The 17939-nt window shown below is 44.9% G+C and overlaps 1 protein-coding gene across 1 annotated transcript in view; it reads left to right on the top strand.

Moving 5' to 3' along the window:
- Positions 1 to 6394: 6394 nt before the first annotated feature.
- LOC309361312 (putative helicase senataxin) overlaps positions 6395 to 17939 on the top strand; it is a 48698-nt gene continuing 37153 nt past the window's right edge. The window contains exons 1-7 of the mRNA XM_081896202.1: positions 6395 to 6447; positions 7137 to 7238; positions 9246 to 9361; positions 9994 to 10065; positions 11083 to 11235; positions 14994 to 15101; positions 16224 to 16411. Of these exons, the coding sequence (XP_081752328.1) occupies positions 6399 to 6447; positions 7137 to 7238; positions 9246 to 9361; positions 9994 to 10065; positions 11083 to 11235; positions 14994 to 15101; positions 16224 to 16411 (788 nt within the window). The 5' untranslated portion in view covers positions 6395 to 6398. The remainder of the gene's footprint in view (positions 6448 to 7136; positions 7239 to 9245; positions 9362 to 9993; positions 10066 to 11082; positions 11236 to 14993; positions 15102 to 16223; positions 16412 to 17939) is intronic.

The following is a 17939-nucleotide window of genomic DNA, read 5'->3' as shown; positions in this document are numbered from 1 at the left end:
GAAACATTGAGGGTTTTTGCAAAAGATTCCCACACATTTATTGGTGTGGAATCACCACTATTAGGAGCGGAAGCAGAGAGGGGCAAAAACAAAACACTGAAAATGAGCACTATCATGGAATTTATATTAAGGCGTGAAATGAGGCACAGAAGCAAATCTCCATTTCCCACTTTTCTTTTTTATGACAAAGATGGGGGTATTATCCGCCAGGGGCTCTGCATTGTTTAGCAAAATGACCTGGGCGTTTGCAGTTGAAGCAGTTGCCTGTTGGCTTATTGCCAGCTTGAATTGCAGTGGCAAGCAAAGACATCGCATGGCTCTGGCTTCCTACATCGGCACAGGTTTGAATCATATCGGCCAGGTCATATTTGGGGCAATGTACAACTGACTGCAATGCCTTCTTGCAGTCGGTGTTTGCATTTCCAAAAGCCAATTTTTTCATCAATTCATTTTGGGCTGTAGTGTTATCAACCTGCCTAGTGAATGATTCTTTCAGTCTATCTATGAATTGATGGTAAGGCTCCGAATGCTGTTGCTTAATATTAACAAAGGAGCTCAGCGGTTGCCCCGAGACAGGGACTTTCCGAAAGGCGCATTGTACACAGGTTGCGGTGTGACTGAAATGCAAAGGTGTCAATGTCGCCTGGGGTGGTATATTATCATACGGACCAGCGCCATAAAGTTGATTGGCTGAATGCTGTGGATCAGCCAGGGCTGATGCACTGTGCTTAAATTAACTTTCAAAAACTACATATTGCGCCGGAGATAAAAGCATGCGCATCAAATCTTTCCAATCTTGGGGTAGCATTGTGTAACCACTTGCTATCCCCTCCAGCATCCCTATCACATAGGAGGATTTTAGGCCAGAATCAGTAATGGCTCTCCTTAGTTCCCTCATCACAGAATAAGGAAGTGCTTCGTACAACACCTGTTGTTGAGCAGTTCCTGGGTTTGTATAGGTGATAGGGAAAGCAGATGGCATTTCACCAGCCCATTCAGACTCTTCCTCTAAGGACAGGAGCCCTTTCTGCCTAGCTAAAGAAAGCGTGGTGCGCACAGCTCCTGTAGGAGAGCACGCAGGGGCTGGGGCAGGCGAAGGAGGGATGGGGGGGATGGGGGCTGAGGTGGATGAGACGTAGGGAGGGATTGGTAGGGTAGTGAAGGGGGCAAAAGTTTGGGGTAAGGTTGGGGATTGTCTGCAGCGGCTAGAAGGGCAGGGGCCGACGGAGATGCCTGAGGTCCTAATTTAGCGACGCCGTCTGCACATTTCTGCCAAGTGAGCAGACAATGAATCGGAGCCCTCGGTTCTGCGAAGAGGGTTTTTCCGATCTTTTGCCAAGCCTCTACCCCCAAGGAGCCTGCCTCAGGGTACCAGGGACATTGGCAAGCAATCTTACATAACAATCGTTCAATTTCTTTTAAAGAAATATGAGCACCCGCCACCTGCTGTTTAACGAGGTGGAGCAATTCCTTAGCATGCTCCTTTTGAAGCTTAGTCAGTTCTCCCCCCATACTCACAAAGTAGCGCGTTGAGACTTTTCCAGTCAAGTGAAGTACAGGGGCTTGGCTGCGTAAGGGATCTGGCAATCACGTCGGGGTCACCAGATGTTGGGTTGAAATAACGACAGACAGGTAGCAAGTGTCATCTCCCGAACATGTGTCGGGGAGTCCCTTTTATTGAATATTACAGCATTGCCACATATGTGCTTGTTGGTGATTGGTTAACACAAATGCATCACAAGGATTGCATATAAGACATTAATCATCAAGGGATAAAAGGAACACAGAATTAGACAGGCATAAAGGCCTCTTATCATGATTGATATAGCGAGACTTAGAGAACGTACAGATAGGTACAGGTCAGGAACTAAATGTGCACTTAACATTCTAGGGTGATAAGAAAAGAATGTATACAGATAGATAAGAGCAGGTCAGGACATGTAAACTGAACTTAATACGAACTGAACATTACAGGCTGGTGCCAGGGTGGTGAGAAAGCAATGTACTGAAAGATAACTATTCATCAATATAGTACATTTTGTACTGAGGTCTGGATGCTTTCAAGGTATATTTTCCTAATACCTTCACTTCGCAGACAACGTCCATCTGCCTGTTTGATGGTGTCATTCTGCTCCTTAAAGGTAACAAACAAACCTTTCTGACTACAGAGATGAAATGTCGCCCCCGTATCTACCACAAAAGCATTATGGGTAGGTGAGGTGGTGCATTGCATGATCAAAGCAAGTGCCTGGGTAGAGCTGGGCTTGGCACAATTCTTGCCTCTGACCCCTCCACTCCCTGTAGCTTCCTTGGGCTTCTGGCGCTTCCTGCAGTCACGTTGCAGGTGGCCTTTCTCCCTACACTTGAAACTCAACAGGGCTTTCAAAGCAACGACCCCCTCTGCACCTTGCACCGCCGACAGGGGTGCTTTTGAGGCTTCGGCCTCCCCCTCATCAGCTACAAGTGCCATTTGACGGTCAGACTCATTCAGAAGCATTGAAAAGACTCTCTGGACTGTTAAATCAGCAGCTGGCAGAGCTCCAAGCTGCGATGCAACAACCGCATATGACGTATCCATGCTGTTGATTATCATAAAACAGAAAAGGGACTCCGGAAGCAGGACCTCCTTCTGCTCCAACTGGTCACACCAAAACTTCATCTGTGTAAGATGTTTTTGCAAATCTCCCCCAGTTCTCAGCTTCATCTTGGAAAGCCTCTGGAAATATAATAGGGCGGATCCTGCAGCGATGTGAAGATGCGCTTCTCTTAGAGCAATCCAGACTGCCTGTGCTGTCACCAAACCCTGGATATGGATCAGTTGGTTATCTGATACATGCAACATGATCACAGCCCTCACCTGTTTATTGGCATCACACCACCGTCTGGTTGGTACCTGTGGCATTGGGTCATCTATAACAAACCACAGTCTTTGTCGAAGCAAAAGCGCTTCCATTTTTACACACCATCCTGAATAATTATTGCCCATCAGAAGCAGACAGGACACCATTCCGATTCCGTGCTTGGAATCCATCTCGGCTTTTACTTTATAGCCAAAAGCCTTTGCAGCATCAAACAGCAGCTAGCAGTCAGCAGTCATAAATTTCAACAAGCAGCTCGCTAATTCCAGTGGCAGCGCTCACTTTCCGAGGTTTTAATTGCCTCGTAAATCACAGTACTCGCAGCTCCCCACTCCTGGCTGGAATGCAGGTCTCTTTCTCTTTCTTCACACCGTGCTTCTGTGCCGATCGGCAGGCTCCCCCCGGACGCAAAACCGACGTCGCTGCTCCAGAGTGCGATGACCTGGAACCATCCTCTGCTACCAATGTTGGAATTTGCCCTGGGGCTGCCTGCAAGCCCCTGAAACTCCAAACATCCTCCGATGTGCGCAGCACTGGAAAAGGCATCTCCCTTCTTCTCCAGGGTGCTCCAGCGACATAAATCAGCTTGATTTATGCACACTATACTTCTAGCGTTACGCAGCAACAAGCGTGGGACATTGTAGATCTAAGCTACTATTTATTTACACTCTATATACAGACTACAGCATAATGGTGTCCGTTCTCTTCCGAGAGAACAGAAGAAGTGAAAGTACAGTCCAAAGTACATACAATGAAAGAGAGATAAGGCTGTCTTCCGTTCCCATAGTCTTCTCAGACAGGCATGTGATTTACAACAATCTCAAATGCAGCGACGGTGGAGTGAAATGCTAACATCAACCTCAATCCATGAGCCACCATTCATCCTCCAACCACCTCCAGACACTCACACAGAACATTCACTGCCTTCACTGGTTGTGATTTAAATGAGAGGTAGAGCTGGGTATCGTCTGCATACTGGTGAACACCCAGCCCAAACGCCCTGATGATCTCTTCTAATGACTTCATATACAGTTGCAATTGAAATTATTCAATCCCCATTGCTCATCAGGTTTATTATCAAAATTTACAGACTTTAAACTGTTTGCAATGAGCAAATAAAACAAAAGCAATTGAAATAGCTCAACACTACAGATTCTTCAAGTGGTTTTCCCAAATTCAGCTGACATTGTAGCTTATACTGCAACTTGTGGGGGACAGAGCCCTGAGGCACCCCACAAGTGAGCACCCAGGGGTCTGAACACTCATCCCCCAACATCACTTTCTGGACACGGCCCAGGAGGAAGGAGCGGAACCACCGTATAACAGTGCCCTCAGCTCCCAACCCCTCTAGACTGTCCAGAAGGATGTCATGGTCAATGATCTCAAAGGCTGCTGAAAGATCCAGCAGAACTAGGAAAAAGCTTTCACCTTAGTCCCTAGCCTGGCGGAGGTAATTGACAAGCGCAACCAATGTAAATTCAGTCCCCTGATGAGGCCTGAATTCTGACTAGAAGGGATCCAAATGGTCCACATCCTCCATACATTGTTCAGCAACCACCCGCTCAGTTTCCTTGCCCAAGAATGGAAGATTTGATACTGGGCGATAGTTGGCCATATTGGCTGAGTCCAAAGATTTTTTTTTAAGAAGCGGTTTAATAACCACTTCTTTCAGTGGGTCTGGGATGACTCCCTTACAGAGGGAAGCATTCACCACCCCGCAGAGTCCATCGCCCAGCCCTTCCCAGCTCTCTTTTATTAGCCAGGATGGGCAAGGATCAAGGAGACAGGTGGTCGGTTTCACTCGTCCAAGCAGCCTGTCCACATCCTCGGAGGTAACAGATTGGAATTGATCCCATGCAACTTGACTAGACAGGACTCTAGCACTCTCCCGCCCCAGCCCTGTTCCCATGGTGGAGTCTACCTCTTTCCGAACCTGAACAACTTTATCTGCAAAAAAACTTTGCAAAAAACCATTGCAGGAGATCTCGGGGTCCTCACCAGGCCCCAATGGCAAAGGTTGTTCCGTTAGATTGCAAACCACCTGAGTCTTCTGCTGCTGTTTTCTGTAGATGCAATAGAGGCGGCTAAGAAAGGCTCAATGTTGAGCTCTAACCCATGTTCTGTCTGATTCGGAGTGGGATTTCTGCCACTGGCTCTCTAGCTGTCTCAACGATTGTTTCATTGCCCTCAGATCCGTGGAAACCCATGGGGCTGTCTGGGTTCCATGCAATATGAGAGGGCGCTTTGGAGCCAGACAGTCGATAGCCCTGGTTAACTCTGCATTCCAGCGGGCCACCAGGGAATCAGCTGAAAGGCCATCAACATGGGATAAGACATTCCCTGCCACCTTTTGGAAACCATTTGGATCCATTACGTGGTGGGGCAGACCATCCAAGTAGGTCCCACCTTCCTGCAGTGGGGAAGGGTCATGGAGAAGTCTAGTTGCACCAGGAAGTGATCCAGGTTGTCTTATTTCAACGGCAAATAACAAGAACCACATATATTATGTTAGGTAAAATGTGGCGTGCTGGGTTATTGTTGTTAATTAATGGGAAGGGACATAGCTAAAGTGGTAGAGCATCTGATCTACATGCAGAAAGGGTCCCGTGTTCAATCCCTGGCATATTCAGATAGAGCTAGGAAAGGCTTCCCGCTTAAAACCCTGGAGACCTCCTGATTATTATTATTATTATTATTATTATTATTATTATTATTATTATTTAGATTTATATACCGTCCTTCCTCGCACTATCTCAGGGCTGTTCACAGAATGAAAATGCAAGGTAAATAGTTAAAATAAAAACAAAACAATACGCCCCCTCCCACAAACACATTTAAAAGGCTGTAAAATAGTCTTATAAAACCAAAAAATACAAAAACAAAATACAAATTAACATGTAACACATAACATTTAAGAACAACTAAAAACAACCCTACCCCTCAAATAAGCAACACCCACCCAAGTTAAAATCCCATCCCCATTAACACCATTATTTTTGCAAAAGGGGGTTGGCCCACACCCTCATTGACCCACACCCTTTGGTGTTGCCCTGCTGGAGGCATCCTTGCTGATGCCAGTCAGTGTACACAATATTTAAGGAGTTCGGCCAGTATAAGGACGCTTCCTATATTTCCATATAAACAGTGTTCAATAAATTAATGAATGAATGCTCCTCTATTATATACTGGTTTTAGACTGGTGCTGTTTTTTTATTTTAGATAGGGTTGAAATAATCTAATCTGGACCCCATTAAAGGTAAAAAGGTAAAGGACCTCTGGACAGTTAAGTCCAGTCAAAGGCGACTATGGGGTGTGGCGCTCATCTCGCTTCAGGCTGAGGGAGCCGGTGTTTGTTCACAGACAGCTTTCCAGGTCATGCGGCCAGCATGACTAACCACTTCTGGTGCAATGGGACACCGTGATAAGTGCCAGAGCGCACAGAAACACAATTTACCTTCCTGCTGCAGTGTTATCTACTTATCTACTCACGCTGGGGCACTTTCAAACTGCTGGGTTGGCAGGAGCTTGGACATGAAAATAATGATTGTTGAGTTCAAGGAAAAATGTCAGGACAAGGAAAAGCCTTTGGGTATGATGAGTTCTTGGCCAGTTCTCATCTGTGGAATTCATAGCTGGAGGGAGCAATTGGCTTGGTCATAACTGAAGAATAAGACATTATTCCGTGTTTAAGTCAATTAGACCCTCCCCCACCTGCCAGTATAGACCTACTAAAAGCTTTGCTGCACTTATTTTTACTGGTTTTAGTGTTGTATTTTTATTTTGTTGTTTTGTCTTGTTTTCTGTAAGCTGCCCTAAGGGTGTCTGCAGCAAAAGAACCTTGACGAGGAACGAGTTTCATAGTTAAATGTGCACTGTGTGAATAAGTAATTTTTAAAATCTGTCCTAAGACTTCCAGCATTTAGCATTTTAAGATACCCACGAGTTCCAGTGTTATGAGACAGAGGGAGAAACTTTTCTGTAGCCACTCTCTCCATGCCTTGCATAATTCTATAAACATCTGGCTTGTTGCCTCTTGCCTTTTCTCTAAACCAAAAAGTCCCAAATGTTACAACCTTTCCTTGTAGGGGAGTTGCTGTATCCCCTTGGTCATTTTGGTTGCCATTTTTTGAACTTTTTCTAACTCTTATTGAGGATGTGCAAGATGCAGATTTCAGGATTTGCTAAGCAGATCAAAAGTATTAGTTTGCCAAATGTCTTTCTAGTTTAAAAAAGCTAGCTGTACTTCAGCAGGGCTCTAAGTGTCTGTTTCACACCCAGGAAACTGTGGTGACATCAACCTGGTGAGGCTGGGGGAAGAAAAATTGATCAGCAAGGACGTACAGAAATTCAGTCTGGATGCCCAGGCCAATCGCAGAATGAGTGAGTAGTTTGTAAAGGGTTCCTCCCTCACACCATTTGCTGTCTCCTAATTAGTCTGCTTAACAGTGGGGTTCAAAAGTTGGTTCTTCATAGCCCCCAGTCTCTGTTCTATCTGGGACAGGCCTTTCCCAGATTGTGAGCAGGGATGAAATCCCGTAACACCATCCTATCCCTCCCATCCTATCCTGGTCTGCAGCCAAAGATGTTTATTTTATCAAATATATACTCTGGCTTTTACTCTGGCTTTATCTAAGCATAATTCAACAATAAAGCATCACACACAAAACAAAAAATATAACTGAAATCACTTCAGCTATAAAGTCTTCTTAAAAGTCATTCCCCACAGTTTTAAATCAGTTTCGTAATTGGGGTATAACAGGAACCTCTGGGTTGTAATGTTAGTAGACCCATTGAAATCAATGGAGCTGACTGGCACTGGATATTGTTATAAAGATTGGGTGTCACCCCCCCCCCACTCTGCTAAGCAGTAGCAAAATTCTAGGTGGTGTTCCAGGTGCTCACCCAGGATCTGTGTTCCTTTGAGAATCAAGGTGCGGCAGAGGCTTGTGTAGCTTTAAGAAATATGATTTATTCACATATTTACACCTGAGTTTAGATAAAGGGAGTCCAGATCTTACAGCATGGTCATCTCAAGAAGGGCGTGTTCCCTGTTCTCCCAGCCTGCCTGCTCAAGATGGAACTTTCTCTCTCCGCCTCCCTTTCTTCTTCCCAGCACATGTTGCTAAAGGCACTCTTTTCATGTCACCTCAAATACCTTCTAAATCCCTGGTTACTGTTCACACCTCAGGACAGTGGGGAAGGACAGCTCTCTTGCATTGCCAATGGCCCTTAATGGCCCTGTATGGTTCATCATGCGAAAGGCGGAGCTGGATGAATCCCTAGCTGGAATTAAGATTGCCGGAAGAAATATCAACAACCTCAGATATGCAGATGACACAACCTCGATGGCAGAAAGTGAGGAGGAATTAAAGAACCTTTTAATGAGGGTGAAAGAGGAGAGCGCAAAATATGGTCTGAAGCTCAACATCAAAAAAAGAAGAAGATCATGGCCACTGGTCCCATCACCTCCTGGCAAATAGAAGGAGAAGAAATGGAGGTAGTGAGAGATTTTACTTTCTTGGGCTCCATGATCACGGCAGATGGTGACAGCAGTCACGAAATTAAAAGACGCCTGCTTCTTGGGAGAAGGGCAATGACAGGCCTAGACAGCATCTTGAGAAGTAGAGACATCACCTTGCCAACAAAGGTTCGTATAGTTAAAGCTCTGGTTTTCCCAGTAGTGATGTATGGAAGTAAGAGCTGGACCATAAAGAAGGCTGATCGCCGAAGAATTGATGCTTTTGAGTTATGGTGCTGGAGGAGACTCTTGAGAGTCCCATGGACTGCAAGATCAAACCTATTCATTCTTAAGGAAATCAGCCCTGAGTGCTCACTGGAAGGACAAATCCTGAAGCTGAGACTCCAAGACTTTGGCCACCTCGTGAGAATAGAAGACTCCCTGGAAAAGACCCTGATACTGGGAAAGATGGAGGGCACAAGGAGAAGGGGACGACAGAGGACGAGATGGCTGGACAGTGTTTTTGAAGCTACGAACATGAGTCTGACCAAACTGCGGGAGGCAGTGGAAGACAGGAGTGCCTGGCGTGCTCTGGTCCATGGGGTCACGAAGAGTCGGACACGACTAAATGTCTAAACAACAACAATTGTTTCTTAATGGCCGTAGCTTGGCTAGGTTGTTTTGCATAGGCTAGCCCAGGAATTCCTCTGCAGCTTGTATATTCCCTTCATATCCCAAATAATCAAAACCTTACCATTTATTAATTTCTAGGGATCCCCCCACCATATAACAATATAACAGTATAAACCCACAGTTTAATGAATGTCAGAAGCATTGAATTTCAGTGTGAGAATGGTAAGCAACCAAAGTTCCATTTTGAAAGTGGGATATAAATTTCTAAATTAAAAGCATTTGGTTGGATTCCTTAGGCCGAGCAGCCCTTGGGAAAGATCAAGACATCCACAAGCGGAAGAAAGAGATAGATCAACGACTGGATGCTCTTTCTTGCCAGTGTGCTATAGACGAAAGCCAAAGCAAAGAGAAGGTACTTGTTAGTTGCCATGTGCAATTTGACCAGGATTATTATATCCTACTCAGTCTGTCCGGTAGGCTATGGTCTGAAACTGTAGTTCAGACATGCTCTTCAGTTAAAAGTGTGAAGGCTTGGAGGCACAGCGGATGGGCCGAAACCTGATGTGGGGTAGTGGGGAGACACATGTTTTACTTGCTCAAATGCTCAGTCTTCAGTTAAAGTGGGGATCAAGTAGCAGGGAGGCTGTTCAGAACTTTTTTCTTTTCTTTCCGTAAGCAGCCCTATATTGAGTCAGAAAATAGATCCATCTAGCTCAGGCTTCCTCAAGCTCGGCCCCCCCAGATGTTTTGAGACTACAATTCCCATCATCCCTGACCACTGGTTCTGCTAGCTAGGGATCATGGGAGTTGTAGGCCAAAAACATCGGGAGTGCTGAGGTTCAGGAACATTGACAGGCAGCAACTCTCCAGGGTTTCAGACAGGGTTACCTGGCAGCCCTACCTAGAGATACCATTGAGGATTGAATCTGGGACCTTTTGCATCCAAAGTAGATGCTCTACCACTGAGCTATGCCCTTCCCCATGATTGGTTGAGTATTCATGTCAAAAACGAGTAAATTCCCACCCACCTCATCTTTCTTTCAGAAACAACAGTTAGAGCAGGAAACTCGCAGGCTTGCAGAAGAGAGCAAGAGGCTCACTGTTCAACTGAAGGAGGTATGAGTTTCATCAGTAAGATGCTCTTAAAAACAACCTTGGTGAACTGCTTCATCTCATCATGCAAAAAAGTGCTTGTGTCTTGGATTAGCTCCAGCTAGGAAATCAGAATATCTCTCCTGTTAGTACAGATCACTGATTGTGCTGCTACTCTGTTGCACATCAGCCACGTGCCATTATCTCAGCCAAATCATAGACTAGGGTTGCCATAGGTCTGGGAAATCCTGGACATGTCAACTTTTGTTGGGCCAACATGCCCCCCCCGGGGGATTTTTACATTTTAAAGGAAATGTCTGGGTTGGGGGGGGGCTGGTTTGCTTGTTTGTTTGTTTGTGTTTGGCTTGGGCATGGGAGGCTTGGGCGCTGGTGGCTTTCTCCCACTTCCTCTTTCAGCTCTATGGACTGTATACAATTAATTTTTACCCATTTAGATTAATGAGCCTAATGGGCTCGTCATGTTCATTCACTGGATTGGATACAACCCTATGTGCTTTCCAAGCTGGGTTAGGGTAACTTTCCTCACCACCTCATGCCATAGAAGGTGAGGCTGTGGCTTGGTGGGCACCGAGAGAAATTCTAAGGGGCACTGTTGCATTCCTGAGCACCACATGGGTGAACACATACACCTTCATACGGACTCTAAGCAGGTATTTGGCTGTGTTTATCCTGAGTCATAGGAGCATTGGGAAGCTGCTTTATACTGAGTCAGGCCATTGATCTAACTTGGTCACTATTGTTTGCCCTATCTGGAGATATTGGCGATTGAAGTTGACACCTCCTGCATGCAAAATGGGTACCCCTTCACAGAACTATGGCCTGTCATTTTAGCATCCAATCCAGTTCTTCTTCTAAAAGCAGCTGACTTCATCTTCAACCACAGACTGAGCATGGACTTGTTTTGGCTGCCTGACCATGGCTGCTGTTGCAAAAACAAAACAGGCAGCTGAAAGAAAACTGGTCTCTGTCTAAAAATTAGGTGCTCTTAAAAAGGAAGTTCCTGGCTCTTGTGTTTCCCAGGTTTGTGGGCGATCGCAAAGCGACATGAAAACGAACATCATCCTGGAGTCTCACATCATCTGCTGCACATTGAGCACCAGTGGGAGCAGCCTGCTGGGTGCAGTATTCCAGCGGCTGGACTGTGATCCTCTGAGCTGCGTCATCGTGGACATGGTTAGTGGGGGATATAGGCACTACAGTAGCAAGGGGATATTTGGGGCAGGAGGATGGAGGGTGTCTTTAGTACCTTTTACAGATTGCAGAAACAGCCCTGTTCACTTTGGCTGTCTTGTTTTGTATTTATACAAATGTTTCCCCACCACCAGCACCCTCTTCTGACATTAAAAGCCCTCAAGGCAGCTTTTTTTGTTTGATGTGTTTTGACTGTTTTTAGTGGTGTTGCCTGCTTTTTCCCTCTTTTTTATTTCAAGGCGTGCATAGGTGGTTTGCCAAAGGGGGGGGGGGCAGACGGGGGAGTCAGATCATTGCCAGTTTTTCTTTTGTGAAATAAGTATTTTCTTGTGTCCTTAACTGTTACTTACCGTATTTTTCGCTCCATAGGGCGCACCGGACCATAGGGTGCACCTAGGTTTTTTTGGGGGGGGGGATAAAGGGGAAAAAATATCCCCCCCCCAGCTCCAAAGAGCAAAGAAGCCAAGACAGCGAGTGGGATCCATCCTGCTGGCTGTCTTGGCTTCCTCTTTAGCCACGTGCAACCTCTCCAGCCGGGAGAGGCTGTGCGCGGCTTCGTTTTTAGCCGTGGGGCTGGGGCGGGGGAAGCCCCCAAAACAGGTCCAGGAGCGGCGGCAAGATTGCGGGGCTGGGGGCAGGGGCTTGCGGGGCTGGGGGCAGGGGAAGCTCAAGCTTTCCCCGACCCCAGCCCCCAGAACAGACAGCTATCCGCAAGCCTTCCGACCACAGCGGGAGTTCCCGCCGGGCTCCGAAGGCTTGCGGATAGCTGCCTGAAGCTGGGGGAGCGCAGCGGGAGTTGGCACTGCGCTCCCTGGGTTTCAGGCTGCAGGCTGCTATCCGGCTTCAGGCAGCTATCCGCAAGCCTGCATTCGCTCCATAGGAAAGCCTGCATCCGCTCCATAGGAAAGCCTGCAAAAGCCTGCATTCACTCCATAGGACGCACACATATTTCCCCTTCATTTTTGGAGGGGAAAAAGTGCGTCCTATAGAGTGAAAAATACAATAGAATTCCAAATATGCCCTTGAGCCCAAAAAGGTTGGGGACTCCTTAGGAACATAGGAATGTGCCTTATACTAAATCAGACCATTGGTCCATCTTGCTCAGTATTGTCCACACTGACTTACAGCAGCTCTCCAAGGTTTTAGGCAGGAATCTCTCCCAGCCCTACCTGGAGATGCCAAGGACTGAACCTGGGACCTTCTGCACACAAGACAGCTGCCTTCTGGAGGACATCATGTCAGCTACCCATGAGTAGCCTTAGGCAAGCCCCTCTCTGCAAGAACCTTTTACATAATTACAGAAAGCTCTTTGAATGCTTATGGAAAATCGCTACATAAGTACTAAATAACATTTATGTCAGCGAAGCAGCTCCAGTCAAGCTCTAAGCCTGGGAGGCCATGAACCACTTGATCCAACCAGATGATCACCTGCTAATTCACCTGACCAGCCTAACCCTAATAGCATGTCACAGTGGGGAAAGCATCTCACCTAAATCCCTGATTGGCACTTGTTCTTTAGTGGTTGGTACTGTGGGCCTGGTGTGTGCATGAAGACAAAAAGAGAGAAAGAGGAGGCAAGCTGCTGTGCTTACTGATTAAATGTATTTCTACTGTTGCTGCTCTATACGTTTCAGAGTACATAACTCCCTTCAGGAGCTTTAAATGCTTACAAATTCCTTAGACCCAGAAACACACTCTTCTGTAAACCTGAGCTCAGAAAACAGCTCTGAATAATCTGCGAAGCAACCTTTTTTTCTTTCTGCACCTCTACAATGAATCAGGTTTACAGTTTGCTGTTGGGGTTTTTTTGGTTTTGTTTTTTTAAAACTTTAATCAGTAAGCACAGTAGCTTGCCTCCTCTTTCTCTGACCCTGGGCCTAATCACTACATTGAAAGCCTTCCTTTTGCTGTTCATCCAGCCCAAGCATGTTGGTGCTGAGCAGCATGCCCCTCATTGAAAATTCTTCCAGAGGAGTCATACCCAAAGATACCTGGGGCAGGAAGGGGTGAGCATGGAATTTTATAGAACTATATTAACAGCTTTATAGAATTATATGAACAGCTGTAGGCTGCCAAGACACGCTTCTCACCTGACAGCCTGATGCCTAAATTAAGTGTCCGCATTATAAATGTAGGCCATCAGTTGAAAGCACTCGGTCTTCAACCATGCAGGTTCCCAGTTGTACCATTTAGCGAAAGTTGACACCATCCCTAGCCCTGGTCATGAGTGCTTTGCACATTTTGAGGGTGGAAATTTTGAGTTCGATGCCTAGGTAACTTAAATCTCAAGTTGAAGAAGCTGCTGCCACCCTTTAAAAACAAAAACAGAAAACCCCACACACACTTCAGAATTCAAAACAAAAAAATTCCTTCCAGTAGCACCTTAAAGACCAACTAAGTTAGTTCTTGGTATGAGCCTTCGTGTGCATGCACACTTCTTCAGATACACTGAAACAGAAGTTACCAGACCCTTCTATATAGTGAGAAGGTGGGGAGGGGTATTACTCAGAAGGGTGGTAGGAATGGGTGATTGGCAGATAGCTGTGATGAGCCTGTTGACGACTCTTAGGGACTGCAATAGGTCTTACAGGAAAAAGCAAGGGGTGAGAAGGTGAAAAATGGCTTTGTCATGTATAATGAGATAAGAATCCAATGTCTTTGTTCAGACATGGTTTTAAGTTTGGTAATAAGTTGCAATTCAGCAGCTTCTCTTTCCAGTCTATTTCTGAAATTCCTTTGTAGTAAAACAGCTACTTTGAGATCTTGTATAGAATGTCCTGGGAGATTGAAGTGTTCTCCTACTGGTTTCTCTGTCTTGTGATTCCTAAACCAGAGCCTGCAATAAACCCAGACGCCAACTTTGCTGCCACATACACCTGGACAACACCATTACTGGCCCCAACAACATCACACATACCATCTCGGGACTATTTAATTGCTCATCGTCTAACATTGTGTATGCCATCAAATGCCAACAGTGTCCTTCAGCTCTCTATATTGGACAAACAGGCCAAACCTTACGCCAAAGAATAAACGGACATAAATCTGACATCAGGAATCTGAAGAAGTGTGCATGCACACGAAAGCTCATACCAAGAACTAACTTAGTTGGTCTTTAAGGTGCTACTGGAAGGAATTTTTTTTGTTTTGACTATGGCAGACCAACACGGCTACCTATCTGTAACTTCAGAATTCAGTTGCTGTAGTCCAGGGGTGGCCAACTCCCAAGAGACTGCGATCTACTCACAGAGTTAAAAACTGGCAGTGATCTATCCCATTTTGGGGGGTTCAGCCAGTGTTCTACTAGTCTTGTTTGCACGCTAACATTAAGATGTGTGGTTTAGCATTATGTGATACAGCTTCAGTTGATGCAACTTGTCGTTCCAACATTTTTGGAAGGCACCAGCTGGGGTGGGAAAGCTGAACTATATCAAAGTAATCATACAGGGAAAGCAAATTGTATTGAAGTTGGAGGCAACCAAATAAATGTTGGAGAGCTAGGAATTTATTTTTTTTAAGCAAGATCCTTGAGTAGCTCCCTGCTATGGATTGGATCGAAAGATCCTGGCCTCTTCCCTTCCACCCCAGACTCCTGAAAACTGGATCCAGAGGGTCAGGGGAGGCTATTATGTCAGAATGGATGAGTTGCAGATGTGGTATAGCAGGATTTGATACAAGGCGACTTGTGCGGCGAGATCTTATCTCTCTCATTTAAACTGGTCCCTTTGTCTTTTTAAAAGGCCATGCAGGCTTGTGAGGTTGAAACTATCATCCCACTCATTCATGGCTGCAAAAAGCTGGTCCTGGTTGGAGACCCAAAGCAGCTCCCTCCTACAGTTAAATCTATGGTGAGTATGTCAACAATTAAGGTGTTTTGACTATCCCAGAAAAAAGTTGTAGAGCTGAAAACTGACAGGCTGTTTATAAGCATCTAATGACCCTGCTTTTGGCATAAATAAAGTAAAACTTCTATCAGGTCCTTAATGGTGTATGAGCTGCCTACGGTGAAAATGATTCAATTAGTTTATCTGATCAAATTATTTACACAATTCTGCGAGTTTCTGTGAAATCAGCCTGTGTGATTACCATGTTGGTAGACAACATCCCTTTGGGTTAAAAAGAAGTGTATATACCAAGTACTGTTTTTCTGGGAGACACTCCAATGGCTGGTAGGGCAGAGGCAAGAGTAGATAGGGCCAATGCTTTAAGAATGTAATTTTTTATATGTATATCAAGGGATATTCCCATAGCAGTAGTCTTTGAGAGACTTTTATTTTTCTCAAGCACCACCATTTCTCTTAGTTCTGATATGCTGCAAAGAGCATAAGGAGAGGGGAGAAGTTCCTGCACCCTCTTACGCTGCCATCTTTCCCACTTTCAAATAAATAAAAGATTGGGTTATTTTGTGGGACTGCTTCCCAAGCCTCTTGGGTAGCCCAGAATAGTTCACTCATTCCTAATCTCTAGTTCAAATACAGGTGAAACTCGGAAAATTAGAATATCGTGGAAAAGTTCATTTATTTCAGTAATTCAACTTAAAAGGTGGAACTAATATATGAGATAGACTCATGACATGCAAAGCGAGATATGTCAAGCCTTTATTTGTTATAATTCTGATGATCAGCGTACAGCTGATGAAAACCCCAAATTAACAATCTCAGAAAATTAGAATATTAAATGAAATCAGCAAAACAAGGATTGCAAATAGAGCAATATTGGACCTCTGAGACATGAGACCGAGCAATGCAGAAGAGCTGAAGGCTGCTATTGAAGCATCCTGGTCTTCCATAACACCTCAGCAGTGCCACAGGCTGACAGCGTCCATGCCACGCCGCATTGAGGGGCCCAGACCAAGTACTGAGTACATATGCATGCTTCTACTTCTCATCTCTTGTTCTTTAATTGTTGCTGCCTGTGCTTAACCCATTCCCTGAAAGTTTTACTCCTCCTCCCCTCCCTTGCTTTGGCAGAAAGCTGAGGATTACGGCTACAGGCAGTCTCTGATGGGCCGACTCTGCAGACACCTGAATGGGCAAATCCAAGAAAAACACAGTGACAGGCTTCCAGTCCTGTGCTTGAGGACTCAGTACAGGATGCACCCAGAGATCTGCCTCTTCCCTTCCAATTACATCTACGACCATGCCCTGAAAACTGACCGGTGTGTAGACATCTTACTAATTTTTTTACCTTGCCTCAAGGCAACAGGCATTTCATGAAAAGGTGACCTAAGTGTGGACATCGGTTCCATATTACCCTGGAATTTTGGCTGGTGGTCAGGGATGGTGGGGGTTGTATTCCAGCAACACCTGGAGGGTCCTGCTTTAGCTCATCGTATCTGGTGTGTTTGTGTGAATGAATGTACTTGCTCTGACACTACTGGTGAGTACTTAGTTGAATGAAAATTCTGTGCATGATCATAGGCCTCAAACCTGACTCTTTCCAGCAACCTAATTTGATACTTTAATTTTTTTCTTCCATTCTAACCACTTTCTTGTTCTTTCTTTTTTAATATACTGTATATTAAAAATGATGGTGTTAAATTCCATCCATGTACAATTTTTAGTGAACGTTCCCTAATAGTTGCTGACAGAAATGTATATGGTGCTTTTGTCCATAAATTGTTCTGTTTAACCTCTTCAGTGTTTATATCCCAATTTAATTCCCACCAGCTTTTTAGATTTTGTTGGGGGCAAAATTGGTTCTCAATAAGTGTTTTGTATAAAAGGGAAAATGGGACACAGGTGGCGCTGTGGGTTAAAGCCTCAGCGCCTAGGACTTGCTGATCGAAAGGTCGGCGGTTCGAATCCCTGCTGCGGGGTGCGCTCCCGCTGCTCGGTCCCAGCGCCTGCCAACCTAGCAGTTCGAAAGCACCTCCGGGTGCAAGTAGATAAATAGGGACCGCTTACCAGCGGGAAGGTAAACGGCGTTTCCGTGTGCAGCTCTGGCTCGCCAGAGCAGCGATGTCACACTGGCCATGTGACCCGGAAGTGTCTCCGGACAGCGCTGGCCCCTGGCCTCTTAAGTGAGATGGGCGCACAACCCCAGAGTCTGTCAAGACTGGCCCGTATGGGCAGGGGTACCTTTACCTTTACCTATAAAAGGGAAATGCTATTATTATAATAAGGAACTAAGTACAAATAGATTATTAATGTATTAAAGGGAAAAAATAAGGTTAGAATATGTTAAGCTAAATTACAGGACAGAAAACAGAGGAAGATGGAAAGGAATTGCTGAAACAGTTAATTGAAGTGGAATACAAAAAGGGAGGTGTGAGGAAACAAGTGAATGAAAGATAAGATATTGAAATTATTGGATGTGTTTTAAATTGTGTTTGTTTTGTTTTGTTAATTCAATGTTTTAGTGTTAGTGTTATGTAGTGTTTTTGTTTTTGTATTGTATTGTATTGTTTTGTTTAATTCTTTTTCTTTCTTTTGTAGTCTTTAAACTGTTAATAAATATTATTTTAAAAAAATAAAAGGGAAATGCTATCTCTTATTACTATATTTTCATATTCTGTTAGTTTACTTGTAGCTTCATTTTTAATCTGTGTATTTGTAAGAAATGATCTCGGCTGATATCCTAACAGCCATGAAATTTGATTATTTTCTAAACGTACTTGCATTTCTGCTATTGTAAGAGGTTATATAAGCCTCTGGATTTTTCTGTATAAGCCTCTGGATTTTTTG

This window comes from Podarcis melisellensis, assembly GCF_964234715.1.
Source record: "Podarcis melisellensis genome assembly, chromosome: W".
NCBI classification, from domain to species: domain Eukaryota; kingdom Metazoa; phylum Chordata; class Lepidosauria; order Squamata; family Lacertidae; genus Podarcis; species Podarcis melisellensis.
Note: the sequence above shows the minus strand (reverse complement) of the source record. Positions and strands in the feature narration are given on the sequence as shown.